The following is a 17767-nucleotide window of genomic DNA, read 5'->3' on the forward strand; positions in this document are numbered from 1 at the left end:
TTCACTGCATTTGCAAGTATGAACTACTAGGTGAATCCTGAGTTTAAGTCCTTCCACCTAAGAGCCTTCCACATCCGGTACATTTGTAAGGTCTCTCACCAGTATGGAATATCCCATAAAATGTTAGGCTTGAAGTCACGCTAGAGCCTTTGCCACACTCGTTATATTTTTAAGGTTTCTCTCCACTGTGGATGGACTGATAGCTATTAGAAAAGAACCCACACTAAAGTCTTTGCCACACTCGTTACATTTCTGTGGTTTGTCTCCTGTATGAATTCTCTGATGACTTCTAAGATAGAGGAGTCTGAGCTGATGGTAAGTTAGGCCCGAACACACACTAAACACTTTGCCACACTCATTACATTTGTAAGAATTTTTCCTGCGTGTTTTCTGGTCATTTGTCAGTACTGAAGGATCCCTAAGGTTATCCCTACATATATATTAGAAATGTGGGCTTGGACACTAGGAGGAACTCCTTCAAGTGGAGAAATGGAGGAAGTATTGTTGGTAGACTTCTCAGGTACATTACCTTCATAAAGGGAAACTTCGATTTAAAATATCTGCAATTTAGGCTGATGTGACTACAAGCTTCGTCTAAGTCTGGTTTCAATAGGCATGTTTCCTGCAGGCTTTCTACCGTGTTGATCTCTTCTATCAGTAAGACGTTTTTTATGAGTTCTAGGCATTTCTTTGTCATTTCTTTTTCCTCTCTCTGCTGACAAGCAAAGTCATGCATATTTTTCTGGATTTCTGTGAGGGAAAAATCTTCATTTACACGGCTTTCATGTCTTCCAAACATCACTGTTTGAAATATACAATGAGACATCACCTTACACCAGTTAGAATGGCTATCATCAACAAGAGAAATAAGTGTTGAAGCAGCTGTGGAGAAAAAAGAACCCTCAGAAAGTGTTGGTGGGAATGCAGATTGGATAAAGAAGTTGTGGTACATATACACAATGAAAAACTATTCTGCCATCAGATGAAATAGTGACATTGTGACAACATTGATGGATCTTGAGATTATTATGCTGAGCTAAATAAGTCAGACAGAAAAAGTCGAGAACCATAAGATTTCACTGATATGTAGGATATAATACTGAAAACCACAAAGGAACAAGACAAATGAAGAAAGAAACAAAAACTCATAGACACAGACAATAGTTTAGTGGTTACCAAAGGGTAATGGGGGATGGAGGTGGTAGCTGAGGGTAAAGGGGATCAAATATATGGTGATGGAAGGAGAACTGAGAATGTGATATATAGATAATGTATTATACAATTGTATACCTGAAACCTACCTATATAACTTTACTAACCATCGTCGCCCCAATAACCTTTAATTAAAAAAAATACTATGGACATACCCAATGACATAAACTCATGAAAACTATTATTTATGAGTGTGTACTTCAGCGAAAATAAAATTTTTTCACTGGTGAATATTGGGGAACAGTGTGTTTTTCCAGGATCCATCAGCTCGAACTCCAATTTTTGTCCTTCAGTCTAGTTGTGGAGGCCACAGCTCAGCTCCGAGTCCAGTCACCGTTTTTCTTTTTCCAATCTAGTTGCAGGGGGCTCGGCCCACCATCTCTTGCGAGAATCAAACCAGCAACCTTCTTGTTAAGAGCACGCGCTGTATCCAACTGAGGTAACCGCCGCCCAAAAATTTTTAAATTATTGTGCTGAGTTATAGCTTAGAATTTTAAGACATGTGAACATTGATTCTATTGTCTACTGATACTACAAGGACATCATGGAGAAGAGTATGTCAGACAGGACTTTAGAACAAAATGAAAATGTAATGGACTGAGGCCTGATTTAGAACCTCCAGTTGTAAAAACAGTATCTGTAATAAACAGTGGTCAGAGCCTTCATTTTCCAAAGCAAACACAAACTCAGAATAAAGAAGTTTCCAGAGTCATTCTTTATACACAACACTCAGTAAATCCCCCGAAACTTATTAGTGAAAATAGGAAAACTGTTACCATTATAGAGGAAGAATGGGGCATACAGGACCTGCATCAAGTGGATGAAGGTAACACCAGCTGTGAGGGGACAAGCTCGTGTGGGCGCCTGATGCACATGGGTGAACCCATCATCTATCCTGTTATCACTGGGGAAAAGGGAATCAGGATATGGATCTAATCACAAGGAAACACCTACTCGATACACATTTCAATCCACAGGTAGCTCCCATCTGCTAACCTTTAGTTTATTTTGAATAGAAAGTCTTTCTTTAGCATTCCAGACAGCAAGACTTTCTTTCCATCCTACTTGTGAGTTTTCTGAAACCGGGTCTCCAGCAGAGCTGAGGGAGCATCCAGATGGGACCTAAAAATGCACTGTCCCCCTTCACTGATATCCCAGGACCCAAGCCCAACGCCAATGCGAATCTTGGCTATCAGTACATTCCTATGTCGTCCTGTCACAAGGGGAACACTTTCAATAGTTGCAGGTCACTAGTGGAAGATGTAGGAAGTCAGGATGGAGAAGTGGACCGAAGCTCTGTGATACAGGAAACACGTAATCTAACGACTGACTTTGACTATCAGGAAAACAAAAGGAGGGGAAAAAAACTAGTTGAAAACGTATTGGTTATCTAGGAGTATCAGAAAAAAAGGTTTGCAACTTCTAAAGACATGACAGTAATGGGAAAACATAAGAGCCCCTGAATTGAGATATGACACCCGACAACGTGCCATTTGTATCTCTTCTTCCTCATCATATAGTGACGTGAGGGGTCATGACTGTACCTTGTGAATATGTGTTGAAAGCACCAGCAGAGACCATTCATCTGCTACCATTACAACCACAGGCAGGACCCTGAAATATAGAGGCGCCCTTCCCTGTCCTGTCACAGGAGAGTCACAATGACCTCCTACATGGAGACCAAACTGAGAGTTCTCCTTTCCTGTTGTTAGGGGCCCTTCTTCCCAATAAACACCCACAAATCCTGGTACACATGGGGAATGTTGGGTGCATGGACATGCCCGCCTTGCAAGCCCATGTAGAGCAGACTGTTACCTCCTCCTGGACCAAAGTACGGCTTCTAATTATATTTCTTGTGACTTTGATAAATTAGCATTTGTTAAGTAGAGCCCCCTTTGGTTGGATGCTGAGCCCGCAGTTCAACAAAATGACAGGGAATCTGAAACAGACAAGTTTCTTATCTTCACAGTCCTGCAGGAAGGACAAAGCACGCCTGGAAGGGCCACATGGGGAGGCAGAGGCAGGATGCACCAGACAGGGGCAGGACCCAGGGCACATGCCTTTATTAGGGTTCATGGGAGAAGTGATTTGGGGTTCTCCAGCTAGGTCTAAATTGGTCAATTGAAACGAAAAATAACAAGGTTTTGGTAAGCTCTGCAGGGATCTATCCAGGGGTATACAAGGTGAAGTCCCTCACAGGCAGGGGACATGCTCACAAGGGCTGCTGGAGAAGTAGTAACGGGAACTTACATTCACTTCTGAGTCTGTGACCTGTTGTCTGCACAGTAGTGTATGCACTAGTGGGAGGGGCCAGTGTCACTTCACAGCAACTTGGCAACTGTGGTCACACAACAGCCTAGCCGTTTGTCTCCCTGCACCTTTCCTTAAGGAAAGAAGAGTCTGTGGGACTGTGCTTCTCTGAGACTGAGTTTGTTACACCTTGTGTCTCTCTGTTTGGTCTCCAAAAGAAGGGTTTGCAGTCAAAGACGATTCCCCACGGGGGGAACAACTCAAGCCAGACGGAACCCCGTTGAGACCCCTGATGAGCTGCCTTGGAACATCTGGGAAGGAGCCTTGCCTCTACTTCCCCCCTGCTTGAGAAAAGCTGCTGCTGACTCTTGCTGCTCCCTCGCACCTAATTGTGAGAGAAGTCTTTAGAGCGATAAGATCAAGCTCTTTCTGCTCAGCTCTTGGCATTGTTTTACCTCGAGAGACTCTCCCACGTAGGAAGGTGCATACCACACCTTAGTCATCATGGGACTATATGCTTCGGCTGTTTTGGGGACAAATAATTTCGGTTTGAAGTCATTTTCTGACGTAGTGGTTGAGTTTCACAGACTGTGTCTTAAACAATGTAACTTCCTTGTGTGTAATCAATAAATACTGTCAGTTGGCCCGATTAGGGGCTCCAGTCTCTCGAGGCTGCGAGACCCTTGGCCCTCTGAGATTTAACTGCATTGAGTCTCTGCTTCTTTCTTATAGCTTAACCCAAAGCCGCCTCTTCTCGCCTACCCCCAGCCTGTGTTGTGCTGGACGCGACATCTGGCAACACAACATGGATTCTGAGGCAGCAATACGGTAGTTTAGCTAAACTCTCTATAGCACTACTGTATCTTTATTTTAACCATCATAATTCTCCAGTAGTAGCAATCAGGAAAAGAGGATACAATATATAAGTTATGGGGAAAATAGCCTCACATTATTTGCGAATGAAGGCCACAGGGAAAAGGGATTACTAGTGCTGTCATTCTACTGCATCACCAAATAGTGCATTGATGATTACAACCATGACTAAGGTGGGAGAGGTTAACATTCGTGGCAGGATAACAAGTCATTCATTACACATCGTGTTAGTATATTAAAAAGCATCTGCCTTTATTATAAAAATATCAGTTCACACATAGTCTAAATAAAGCATGGCACACCACCTGTACGGTCCATGGATAAAATAGATAAAAGCAGTTAAGGAGCATTCTGGTTCTTCTTATAGAATGATCTTAGAGCTCTGTTTTCCATGGGTTTGCAGACTGAGGTTCACTGCTTAGGAAACATGGATGTACAATAATTAGGCACTTAGGGGCGAGTTGTCTGTACTTTCTCAGTTATCTCTGAAGACGTCGTTATTTCAACCACATTAAGTAATACTCAACTAAAAGACACATCAGAGTTTTAATGAACTGCCACCTATTTTGCTTAAAGAACAACTGGAAAAACTAGTTAAAATTCAGAATATTCCTGTCTTACATTAATGCAGAGAACGATGTCCTGACCACCTACCTCACAGTGACTTACATCAATGTTCTAAGTCAACCAAACAGCATCTCCATTTAGATTTCTTCATACATTGTGTATTACAGTGCCCTCAGTCTTCCAGGGAAAAGGAGATCTGAGTGAATCCCACCCAACATACAAGGGCTCTCACATCTTTGAGGCAGCAACAATCAACCCATGATTCACACACACACTAGGTGTAAAAATATAGTGTCAAGTGACTTCATGCTGGAATCACATTAACATTTCCTTTTGAAAATCTACCTCATGTAATTCCAATAAACAAAAATACACTGACGGCAATTATACCTGTCCAACATCCATCCCCTTGATAAGTTGAAACAGATTAAAAAGGAAGACTTCTAAGTTTTTTAACATTTGCTTATTTATTATAAGTACTCTTATTTACAGTAATCTGTCAAAAGTGTTCTTCACTTACTACATTCTGATATCAATTCTCTGATATTTCAGAGCTGAGTTTTGATTAAGCACTTCCCCATATTTTTTTAACATCTTTAAAGTCACTTTGTAGCATGAATTCGGTGGGGTATTCTGAAGCACATATTTTGGATGAAGGTCTTTTATCATGTATTAGAAACGGAGAATTTCTCTCCAGTACGTATTCTCAGTTACTGAGGGAGGCTGTAGGTCCAGCAATAAGGTTTTCCAAATTCTTCACTTTTCAAGTTTCCGTCCATTATGAATCCGCATGTGTCGCGTAAGCTGTGAACAATGAACAAAGGATTTTCCACATTCTCTACATTTGTAACGCTTCTCTCTACTATGGATTATCTCATGTCTAGTAAGATGTGAACGCCGATTAAAGGCTTTGCCACACTGTTCACATTTGTAAGGTTTCTCTCCAGTATGACTTCTCAAGTGTCTGTTAAGTTCTGAACACTGAATAAAGGCTTTTCCACATTCCTCACATTTGTAAGGCATCTGTCCCGTATGAATTTTCTGATGCTGAGTAAGACTTGAACTCCGAAAGAAGGCTTTACCACATTCTCCACATTTGTAAGGCTTCTCTCTAGTATGAATTCTCTGATGCTGAGTAAAACATGAACTCTGAAAGAAGGCTTTACCACATTCTCTACATTTGTAAAGCTTCACTCCACTATGGATTATCTCATGTCCAGTAAGATGTGAACGCTGATTAAAGGCTTTACCACACTGTTTGCATTTGTAAGGCTTCTCTCCTGTATGAATTCTCTCATGTACAGTAAGATGTGAACGTTGAGTAAAGGCTTTGCCACACTGTTCACATTTGTAAGGTTTCTCTCCAGTATGACTTCTCAAGTGTCTGTTAAGTTCTGAACAGTGAATAAAGGCTTTTCCACATTCCTCACATTTGTAAGGCTTCTCACCCGTATGAATTCTCTGATGCTGAGTAAGACTTGAACTCCAAAAGAAGGCTTTACTACATTCTCTACATTTGTAAGGCTTCTCACCCGTATGAATTCTCTGATGGTGAGTAAGACATGAACTCCAAAAGAAGGCTTTACCACATTCTCTACATTTGTAAGGCTTCTCTCCAGTATGATTTCTCTCATGTAGAGTAAGATGTGAACCGCGGGAAAAGGCTTTGCCACACTGTTCACATTTGTAAGGTTTCTCTCCGGTATGAATTCTCACGTGTCTAATAAGTTTTGAACACTGAATAAAGGCTTTTCCACATTCCTCACATTTGTAAGGCTTCTCACCCGTATGAATTCTCTGATGCTGAGTAAGACATGAACTCTGACAGAAGGCTTTACCACATTCTCTACTTTTGTAAGGCTTCACTCCACTATGGATTATCTCATGTCTAGTAACATCTGAATGCCGATTAAAGGCTTTACCACACTGTTTGCATTTGTAAGGCTTCTCTTCTGTATGAATTCTCTCATGTACAGCAAGACGTGAACGCCGACTAAAGGCTTTGCCATATTGCTCACATTTGTAAGGTTTCTCTGCAGTATGAGTTCTCTCATGCCTGGTAAGATTTGAACGCCAAATAAAGGCTTTGTCACATTCTCTACATTTGTAAGGCTTCTCTCCAGTATGATTTCTCTCATGTCGAGTAAGATTGGAACGGCGGTAAAAGGCTTTACCACACTGTTTGCATTTGTAAGGCTTCTCTCCTGTATGAATTCTCTCATGTTCAGTAAGATATGAACGCCAAATAAAGGCTTTGTCACATTCTCTACATCTGTAAGACTTCTCTCCAGGATGGATTTTCTTACGTCTCTTTAGACTGGGTAATGGAGTAAAGACTCTCCAACAAGGATTACATTCGTAAGGTTTCTCCAAAGTGTGAATATTCTCAAGTTCAGTGAGATTTAAAGATTGGTTCAAAGATTTGTCCCATTCACTCCATTTGATTGTCTTCTCTACAATAGGACGACTCTGATGTGTAAGATTTGAGCTTTGATCTAAGACACTCCGACATTTACAATGGTTCTCTGGAAAGTGAGTTCTCTGATGCTTATTAGGGTTTGACCCTTGTTTAAAGTTTTTCCAAGATTCATTGAATTGATTGCTTCTCTCTCCACGACATGTACTCTGGTAATCATTGAAGACAGAAAGACCTCTAGTGAGGGCTCCAATTTCATTAAACATGTAAAGGTGTTCCCAATTACTTCATGATACCTATGGAACCATGATGCTTGTATACAAACCCTCCCACATTCATGAAAATAATAGAATTTGGAATAAGAAGGAATTTGTGTCTTGGTGAAAGAATAATGAATCCCTGGTTAAGGGACTGTCAGACGAAGGAGATTCAGAATTTCTATCTTCATTTTCAAATCTCTGGTTTTTAGAAATTTTGACTCACTGTTTAATCCAATCCTACATTTTAAATGACACAAATGATTGTTCACACCAGGTGTTATGGGACTTGCCAGATATTCCACATTTTCTTACAGAGAATATATACCTTTACAAAACTCTTTTCTATCTTTCCATTTAGAAACACGATGTTCTGCAAATGTGACTGCCTTAAAGTGACGGTTTTCCCAAGATGTCTTATATATTTGATCGCTTTTAGCCACAGGGATTTTATTATGATGAACGGTGCCAGTTTCGTTATGTCCATCATAATATCCCTTCGGCCCCTGACACTCCTCTCACATTCCCACTTTTTCATTAAAGGTAGATACTCAAGGTCACACCTTCGATATCTTACCAGAAGCATTTTGTGAAATGAATCTTCTATGTCCAGTTTTGGCAACAAGCCCTGGGAGTCCGCAGAAGACATAGCTGAAAGGCACCAAACAAATGATCACTCTTTTGACAGGCAGGTAAATTCTACCATACGAATTTAATACTTATTATAGGACTTAGGAAGATGGCATAACATCCAGCACCAAAACTTCACTCCTCCATGGTTCAGTACTGATAATTTCACAAGGGAGTTCAGAGTTCAGAGATGCCCAGGAGAGTGTCACATCAAAAAGGAAAGAAAACTTGCTTACATTTGCTGATAATAACAGTTAATCCTCCCTGGCCCACCATGGCAATATTGTGAGAAACGCCAATTCCCAGTTTCTTCTTAGGAGGGAAACAGCTGAGTATACCGTGTGTCCAAAGGTGTCCTTTCATTGTAGCTGCCTGAGGGACTCATTTATCTTCTGCATGACACCAAGTGCTCAGGGAATGGCAGTGCAACGTGAATGCATTGTGGTGGCCACTAAGAAAAATGGTGAGTAGTTGTACAAACACCACAAAGACAACAGTATTGAAGACAAACATCAAGGATAGGAAGATACCACTGCCTCTAAAGAAGAAACGGAAAACATTTTACAGTGGAAAACTACACATAAAAAACACAGAGAACACACATCCCTAGAACAGGATTGATAGGCCTCACAATTTCAAGCATAGCTGCCTGTTATTTGTGTTCTCCTATACAAAGCAAGTACAAAGCCTGGGATGGTGGCTGTTTCTGCTCCAAAAGCTCAACAGAAGATCACAAGACATATAAAGGAAAAGAAAAACACGGCCCAGTCACAGAAACAAACTGAATCTCCAGACACTGGCCCTAAATTAACAGAGCTATTAATTACCTGAACGGAACTCAAAATACATTCTCATCACTTTAAAATGTTTTAAGTTACGCCCAGGTAACCAAATAATAGGTATACCAGACACACAAAGAGAAAACATCAGAGACATATCACTGCCACAAAACAAAATAAAAAGAAACAAAATGGAACAAAGTTATGAGGGGAACAGTGGGACAAGAAGCTCCAAAACGTGTAGAAAACAATTCTAAAATGGTTATAGTAGTATCTCCCTCTCAATAATCAGTTGAAGTAAAAACAGATAAAGTTCCCCATAAAAAGACATAAGTTGGCTGAATGGATTATAAAATAAAATCCAACACGTTTTGTCTACAAGAATTCATTTTAGATGTGAGGACAGAGGACATAAGTAAAAGTATGGGAAAAAATATGTCATAGAAACGGTTACCAATAAAACGTACGGGTGACCATACTAAATCAGAGAAATATACAGTACGTGTCAAAAACTGTTACAACACAAGAAAGGACACAACACAATGATAAAAGGGTGAATTCAACATGAAGCTACAACATTGCATTAACATAAAAAATGGTGCAGCCAAAACAGTAGAGAGCTTCCTCAAAAAATGACAACAACAGTTTTCACATGGCCCAGTAATTCTATTTCCAGGCATTAATATCACAAGGAATACCAAAACACAAATTTGAAAAGGTATATGCACCCCTATATACCTTTAGGAGTATACTGCAACATTATTTACAATAAACAAGATATGAAACCAATTTACTTGGCCATTGACAGATCAATGGATGAAGAAGATGTGATAAATGTCCACAACGGAATGTTTCTCGGCCAGGAGGAAGAGGAAATCCTGCCAGTGGCAACATCATAGAAGGACCTAGAGGGTACTATGCTAAGTGAGATTAGTCAGACACAGAAAGACTACTACCACACAATTTTGCTCTCATATAGAATGTAAAACTAAAAGAGAAAAACAACAAAAATAATCAGAAAAAAATTCACAGATACAGACAATTTACTGATGTTTGCCAGCAACGACAGGGACAGGGAAATAAGGCAAAAATGGTGAAGAAGACTGAGATATAATGTCTTGTTATGAAATGAGTAAGGCACAGGATGTAATATACCATACGAATACAGTCAACAATATCGTGATACATTTCTTAGGTGAGAGATGGGTCCTTGACTCAGCGTGATCACTTTGTAAGACATGTGAATGAAGAATCACCATGTCATACAACTGAAACTAATGTAATATTGTTATATCAACTATAATAACAGAAGTAAACAAATAAAATAGTTGATATTTGGGACCACAATGAAAACTTAAAATATCTTTATACTGTTTCAATTTTGATAACAAGCATGTATTATTTTTATAATTCAATAAACACTAAAGAGTGAAAAAAAAAGGAAAACAATGGGTCATCTTTGATGGTGCTGTATAATTAGGAATGAATTAAAAGATTTCATTAGAGGGGACACAATACTGCCAGAAAACTTATATGTAAATTCTTCTCCATCACCTGTAAAGGTCTACTATGCAAAACATACAAAGAAGACTTCAAACTGATCGATGAGAAAACTATTACTATCAATCCGATTGAATATTGGGCCAAAGCCCTAAAGAAACACCACACTAGACAAGATACACGAGGCAAACTGATACATAAAAAGATGCTCCACATCGTATGTCACCAGGGAAATGCACATTAAAACAACAATGAGAATTAAACACACAGCAAACTAAACACCACTACACACCTATTAAGAGGGGCCAGAACCCAGAACACGGACAACACCAAGTGCTGGTGAGGACATGGAGCAGCAGGAACTCTCACTCACTGCGGGTGGGAACGCAAAATGCTGCAGTGTCTGGGGTACAGTTTGGTGGTTCGTACAAAGTTACACATCCTCTCACCATAAGATCAGAAATTGTGCTCCTCAGTAGTTACCCACAGAGTTGAAAACATTTATCCACCCAATAGCCCTCACGTGTGTGTGTCCACAGCATCTTTGTTCATAATTTCCAAAACTAGGAAGCAACCAAGATGTCTGTCTAGAGTGAATGGATTAAGTGGACTGTGGTGCATACAGACAATGGAATATTGTTCATCACTATAAAGAAATAAGCTATCAAGCTATGACAGGACGTGGAAGAAATCTAGATACATATTAAGTGAAAGAAGCCAACATGAAAAAGCCACATAATGTATGATTCCAGCTATGACATTCTAGAAAAGCAAAATGATGGAAACAGTAAATAAATCACTGCTTGCCACGTTTTAGAGGCGGGAAGGTTAAACAGGCAGAGCACAGAGACTATTCAGGGCCATGACACTACACTGTACGACACATGTCATCATAAATGTGTCCACACACACAGAACAGACAGCCCCACAGTAAACCCCAGGGTGGACTATGACCTCGAGCTGACTATGAGATGTCAATGTAGCTTCACCTATGTAAAAAATGTATCCCTCAGCAGACATGGGGAAGGATGGCTGTGTATACGGGAGAGGCATGTGGGAATTCTCCGCAAACTTCTACTCAATTTAGCTGTGAAACTAAAACTGGGTTTAACATAACAGTCATCCTCAGACTTCTGCTTCTCCGAAATAACTGATTTCAGTTCCATGTCTTTCCAGAAGTTCGTTATGCTTATACGAGAACATGAATATTTGTATCTGCTATTTAAAATAAACACAACATCACCACACATGAATTATGCTAACCACTATCAAAGAAACAGAAAATACAAGTGATGGCAAAAATGTGGAGGAACTGGACCCCTTTGGACGGATGGATGAAATAGCAATTGATGAAAATAGTATGAAAAACAATATGGAGGCTTCCCACAAAATTAGAAACATACTATGATGCAGCCATCCCAGTTCTGGACACATTTCCAAGAGACTTCAAAGGAGGCTCTGCAAGAGCCGTGTGCACACACATGCACACTGTAGCATTGTTCACAAAAGCCTGTAATACATGCAAGTAACCCATCTCGCCATCGATAGATGAACGGGTGAAGAAAATGTAGCATATACATACAATGGAATATTATTCACCCTTCAAAAAGAAACAGATGCTCTCACCTGACACAACGCAGACAAACGTTGAGGACATTTACATAAATCTCATGAATCACAAAGACACAGATACTGTAAGAGTCCACTTTGTGAGTCACCTAATACAGTCCTCTTCATAGAACAAAAAAAGGGTAGTAGCCAGGGGTTTGGGGTGAAGGGAAATGACGAAGTGGTTGTATAATAGGTACTCGGTCAGTTTTGCAAGATGGAAATTTCCAGAGATCACTTGCACAACAATGTGAATATACTTAATATGACTGGACTATAGTTAAGAGGGTAGATTTTTAGTATACTTAATATGACTGGACTATAGTTAAGAGGGTAGATTTTTTAGTCACACATTTTCACCAAAATTGAAAATGAAAATATCTATGAAACATACAGTTATAGAACATTCAAATATTACTTGAATTAAAAAAACCGGTTCTCTCACAAAGAGAATGTAAAATCAACAATAAATACATGTGAAATTGAAACTATTATCACAACTACTTAATTATTCTGGATAAAAAAAGCAATGACCAGGGCCGGCCTGGTGGCTCAGGCGGTTACAGCTCCGTGCTCCTAACTGCGAAGGCTGCCAGTTCGATTACCACATGGGCCCGTGGGCTCTCAACCACAAGGTTGCCGGTTCAACTCCTCGAGTCCCGCAAGGGATGGTGGGTCTGCCCCCTGCAAATAACATTGAACATGGCACCTTGAGGTGAGCTGCTGCTGAGCTCCTGGATGGCTCAGTGGTTGGAGTGCGTGCTCTCAACCACAAGGTTGCCAGTTCGATTCCTCGACTCCCACAAGGGATGGTGGGCAGCGCCAAGCGCCCAGCGCCTCCTGCAACTCAAGATTGAATATGGCACCTTGAACTGAGCTGCCGCTGAGCTCCCAAATGGCTCAGTTGGTTGGAGCATGTCCTCTCAACCACAAGGTTGCAGGTTCGACTCCCACAAGGAATAGTGGGCTGCGACCCCTGCAACTAGCAACGGCAACTGGACCTGGGGCTGAGATGCACTCTCCACAACTAAGACTGAAAGGACAACAACTTGAAGCTGAACGGCACCCTCCACAACTAAGATACAAAGACAACAACGTGACTTAGAAAAAAATCCTGGAAGTACACACTGTTCCCCAATAAAGTCCTGTTCCCCTTCCCCAGTAAAATCTTTTAAAAAATAAATAAATAAATAAATGGCTTCAGGAGAATTCCTCAGCAGAGAGCATAGATTTTCCCCGGCCCCTGAGGCAATGGAACAATAGCCACACCAGGGCGGCCCCCACGGTCCCAGGGGGAGGACCTCGGCCTTCACTGCAATGGGACCCAGATCACTGAGCAGGAGGACAGTCCCTAGAGGATGTGGAACATGGGACGTGTTGGACAGGACTGTCCCTCTGTGACAGCAACAGAACGAAACCTGGGCTCCTCACATCCTTTCCACTGAAGTGGAGCTTCCCAAACCACATCTTAAGGTCTGGCTCCTCCGGGACCTTGGGCCCTCTCACCTGTGTCATCTGCCTCCTTCATTCCCACCTACCTGGGTGGATGGACACTGCCTTTTTTCGCTGCACATCCCAGGCGTCCTTCATTCTCTCCAAAAAGATAACAAGGTCTGGTTTAGAGACAGCAAGACCTGTTTATTAGAAAAAGGAACATGAGTTTTGATGGAGATTCTCCAATTTACTATCCAGCACGTGCTCAGCTGAGAAGGACATTGCAGAAAGTTAGAATATTCTAGAAAATGATTCCCCAAAACACTCTTTTGTGACAGCACCTTTACCAGACAACTTGGAATGTTTTCACATCCTGTTTTCCACTCCAAGGGCATCATGAAGACTTTTTTCTACACCACCAAACCCCTCGTTTATTCCTCAGAGCCGGGATCTGAAACTCTACCACACAAAGCAGAAGCTCCCAGGAGACGCTGTACTGATGAAGGAAACACAACCCTGCGGTGGGGTAGGAGTTCTGGAAGGAAGTCACCCTCACCCAGGGAGCACAGGTTCCTGTAGTTCTCCAGCATCACGTCCGTGTACAGTTTCCGCTCAGCTGGGTGCAGACATTCCCACTCCTCCTGAGAGAAATCTATGGCCACATCCCTGAATGTCAACCGTCCCTGAAACAAGACACATTTATCACGAGGCCGTGGGCAAGGTCATAACGTGACTCAAAATGAAAACAGAGTTAAGAGAACTGCTTTTGACATAGGAGAGTGTCCGGAATTAAACACTAAGGTAGGTCACTAACAGTAATATTCTGTAATATATTTTTTAACTCTGAGATAAGAGGATGACGTTATGATCCAAAACAACTGTACAGACTTTCCTTTTCTGGAACATAAATTTTCAGGCATCAACACAAGCATATGGATTTTTGAGTGTTGTATCATACAGGATACACTGGGTACATTTCTCGGCTGGAAATGTCATGGTGAGTTAGAAATGGAATGTACTTCTCAAATTTTCACGTGAACAACAAGGAACTAAGGAGTTCCGGGGTAGGGAGGCTGAGTTTTCACGTTTAACGAAATCACTTTTGACTAGTGACGCCAATGCTTCTGGTCCATGTGTCACACTGTTGAATAGCACAGAGGAAGGAAACAGGAAAATTCATATATGACTTTGCCCTGACAGAGTTTTATGGAATTTATACTTTTCACAGAAGTATAAGAACACAGTTTTTTGAAAGCTGTCTTAATAAGAACATTGTTTTTTACAGATTAATTCATAATGCACATAAGTAATCTGAGAACAATATTATTCTTTCTCTTCTATGAGAATATTTTGTGAAGCATCCAGTAAATGGGAGAGCTTGGGTTTCACTCCAAACTGTCTCTAAAATTTTTTAAAAACACAGAAACCAATATGAATAGACAACCATAATGAACATTCATAGTAGTTTCTATAACTCAGAAAAAGAGAAACATTTTAAGTAAGAAACAACGGCTCAAATAGTGTTAAGATTTTATGCACCCAGACGGACGGACAGACATACGGGAACTGTGTCCACATGAAAAGTGAGATAGAAGGAAATTGTCATGTCACTGAAGTCACAATTATTTTAATTCTGTAAAACTCAAAAATGTCTGTGGGTGATACTCTGCCTTTTACAGACACAATAGGAGAGGAACACACAATAACAGGTAAGTTTGAGCTGCTGTTTTTTGAAAAAAGTTTGCGTATCATTTGTGCTGAGCTATACATTACAAACTTCCCACACTTCAACACTTTAATAATATGATTCTTGCAAACTTTCTTGAGAACACAAAAAGGGATGAAGTAGAGAATGTCTGTGACATGAGTGTGGGATACAATGAAAATTTACAGGAACAAGGCCTGACTGAGGAAAGCCTCCACTCCAAAGGCAATTATCTCTAGTAAAGAAAGCTGAAGGCCTGCAATTTCCAAAGCAGAGAAACTAAGAAAAAAGGGAGTTTCCAGATGAAATGTGATGATTTGCACATCTCTCTATAAATCCTTCCAGACCCTTGTTAATGATAAAGAAAAAAATGTTAACTTTATAGTAAAGATAGGACCTCAACCAAGTGAAAATCAGGTGCACAAAATAGCCTGGAGAGTTGGAAAGAAGGAACAAATGGGTATCCTGGAAAGAAAGCCTGGAAAGAAGGAACAAATGGGTATCAGCTGACCGAGGCACAGGGAAGGACACACCATCACTGCTGTGATGTTACTGGCAAAACAAACAAATAAGGAAATCATAATGTGATACTGATCATAAAAACTTTCGTTGTATGGAAATTTCAATGCACATATAGCTCCCCAGTTCTGTAACTCTAACAGTGCATTTAAACAGTAAGTCAATATTACCGATCTAGCGAGCAAGTTTTACAATTACTCTTTGTATTTCAGAACTTTCCAGGCTCTTCTGTGCACTGAGGCATCCTGGGTGCTCATGCACATTCTTACCCCTGTTCTACAGCCCTGACGCTGCAGTCACAGGACATACACCTCCTTCTTCAAGACACTGGGCATCTGACACCCGTCCAACAGGGACCTTGGACACAACCACCTTCCCAGGTGGCTCTGTCATAAAGGGGATGTTTTCAGTAGTTGAGGGTCAGTAATTCACGGTGAGAATTTCTTATGTCCTCAGGGAGCCTGGATGGACAGAAGGCAGACAAGGCTCTGGGAGAAACTCCATGTGTTCTACAGAGCTGACTTTGACTCTCATGAGAAGAAAAGTAAAAAGTCAGTAGTTGTAAAGAACATCGTTAGGTAGGAATATCAGAAGTAGAGAATTAACTGTGGCAGGTTCTAAACCCATGGATTTTAGCAGGAAAAGCGGACATAGCCTGTGACCCAGGACGGAACGCTTACCCGAGAAGCAGCCATTTCGTCCTCGTCCTCCTCCTGCTCTGGGTTGTTCCCTCAGGTGACGTTCTGGGGAGGAATGACTCCTGCAGCTTGAGATTGTGCCTTCAAGGGTGTGGGCACAGGCCCTTCATCTGCTTCCTCCCAACTGACAGGCAGAAGGACCTTGAAATACTGAGATGGTCCACCCCTCTCCTGTCTATGTCCAGGCACAGTCAGGGACAAGGAGCTCCTGCGTGAAGACAGAACTGTGAGTTTTTGCTTTCCTGTCTTTCGGTGCCCTCTCCTCACACAGCCGTCTACAAATTCCAACAGCCGTGAGAACAGTGTGCACTCCTGTGCCCACAACCTCAACACATTACCCCGCTACCTCCCCGTGCTGTCAACTGTCAGAACTGTGTCCAGGAGCCCCCAACTTATCCCTGGCCTTGCCTGAGAGTCACCTGGAACACCTCATCAAAGCAACCATGATGCTCCACCCAGACCTCTTATCCAACTCCCAAGGGGTGGGCACTGGTGATATCACTCCAAAATCCTCATGCAACCCAGGAGGAACCCAGATGGGAACTTTTAGCTTCAATGACCATGCAGGTCTGGGGAATCAGGGCCCATTCTAAGGAGTTATGGGGGGGACCTAGGAAACAGCATCTCTAAGTATCCCTGGGGGAGCTGACTTGCTACCCAGACCTCTTTGCAGTCACACTGGCCTACAGATTTCCGACTCCATAGGCCTGAGAGCTCTGGAAGTGTGAGGGCTTGGGGCGGGAACTTCTAGAACGGCTAGCTCCCGGGGCGGTTTTCCTTCCTCTTTTCCAGGAAATCACAGAGAATTAGTTAAAATCTATAATATAATGAACACACATTTTGGTGCTGAAAACTTGTAAAAAAAAAAAAAAGGGTTACCAATGGAAATACGCTGATCAAATTACTTCACAGTGAATAGATGGGCTCCATGGAAACCAAGTTTCAGGTCTGTCCTGTTCATCACTCCACAATCAGAGAATGGACATGAGGGACTTAGGGGGACAGCTACTTAGTAGCTCCCAGCTCACTAATTTAACAAATCCCGTTAAGGGAAAACAAAAGCTGCTGAATATCAGACTAACTCACCAAACTAGGTTCTCACCGCAGACATCCTCACCAAATGCACACTGAAGCAGCCCAATATTATTAATAAGTACCAATGCATGTTTCAACATGATGAAGAGTAGAAAGAATGCAGGGCTTCTCATCTAAACCAGTGACAATGTTATTAGAAGGGAAATTGTTTTTGACTGTACTGACTTCCAGGGTCAAAGTTTAAAAAAAAAACTGAGACTACCATCATTTAGAAAAATGAGAGC

The 17767-nt window shown here is 41.4% G+C and overlaps 1 protein-coding gene across 2 annotated transcripts in view; it reads right to left on the reverse strand.

The window, feature by feature from the left end:
* The window catches only part of LOC117034668 (zinc finger protein 91-like), a 52431-nt gene that overhangs the window by 17873 nt on the left and 16791 nt on the right, over window positions 1–17767 (reverse strand). The window contains exons 1-3 of one of the 2 annotated variants that reach the window (XM_033127890.1): window positions 16431–16574; window positions 14083–14209; window positions 13631–13726 (exon numbers count right to left, since the gene is read on the reverse strand). In XM_033127890.1, the coding sequence (XP_032983781.1) occupies window positions 13631–13726; window positions 14083–14209; window positions 16431–16445 (238 nt within the window). In that variant the 5' untranslated portion in view covers window positions 16446–16574. Of the gene's footprint in view, window positions 1–4982; window positions 7155–13630; window positions 13727–14082; window positions 14210–16430; window positions 16575–17767 lie in introns of those variants that run through there. The other variant, XM_033127889.1, reaches the window with a different exon arrangement.

Source organism: Rhinolophus ferrumequinum, chromosome 15 (genome assembly GCF_004115265.2).
Source record: "Rhinolophus ferrumequinum isolate MPI-CBG mRhiFer1 chromosome 15, mRhiFer1_v1.p, whole genome shotgun sequence".
NCBI lineage: Eukaryota > Metazoa > Chordata > Mammalia > Chiroptera > Rhinolophidae > Rhinolophus > Rhinolophus ferrumequinum.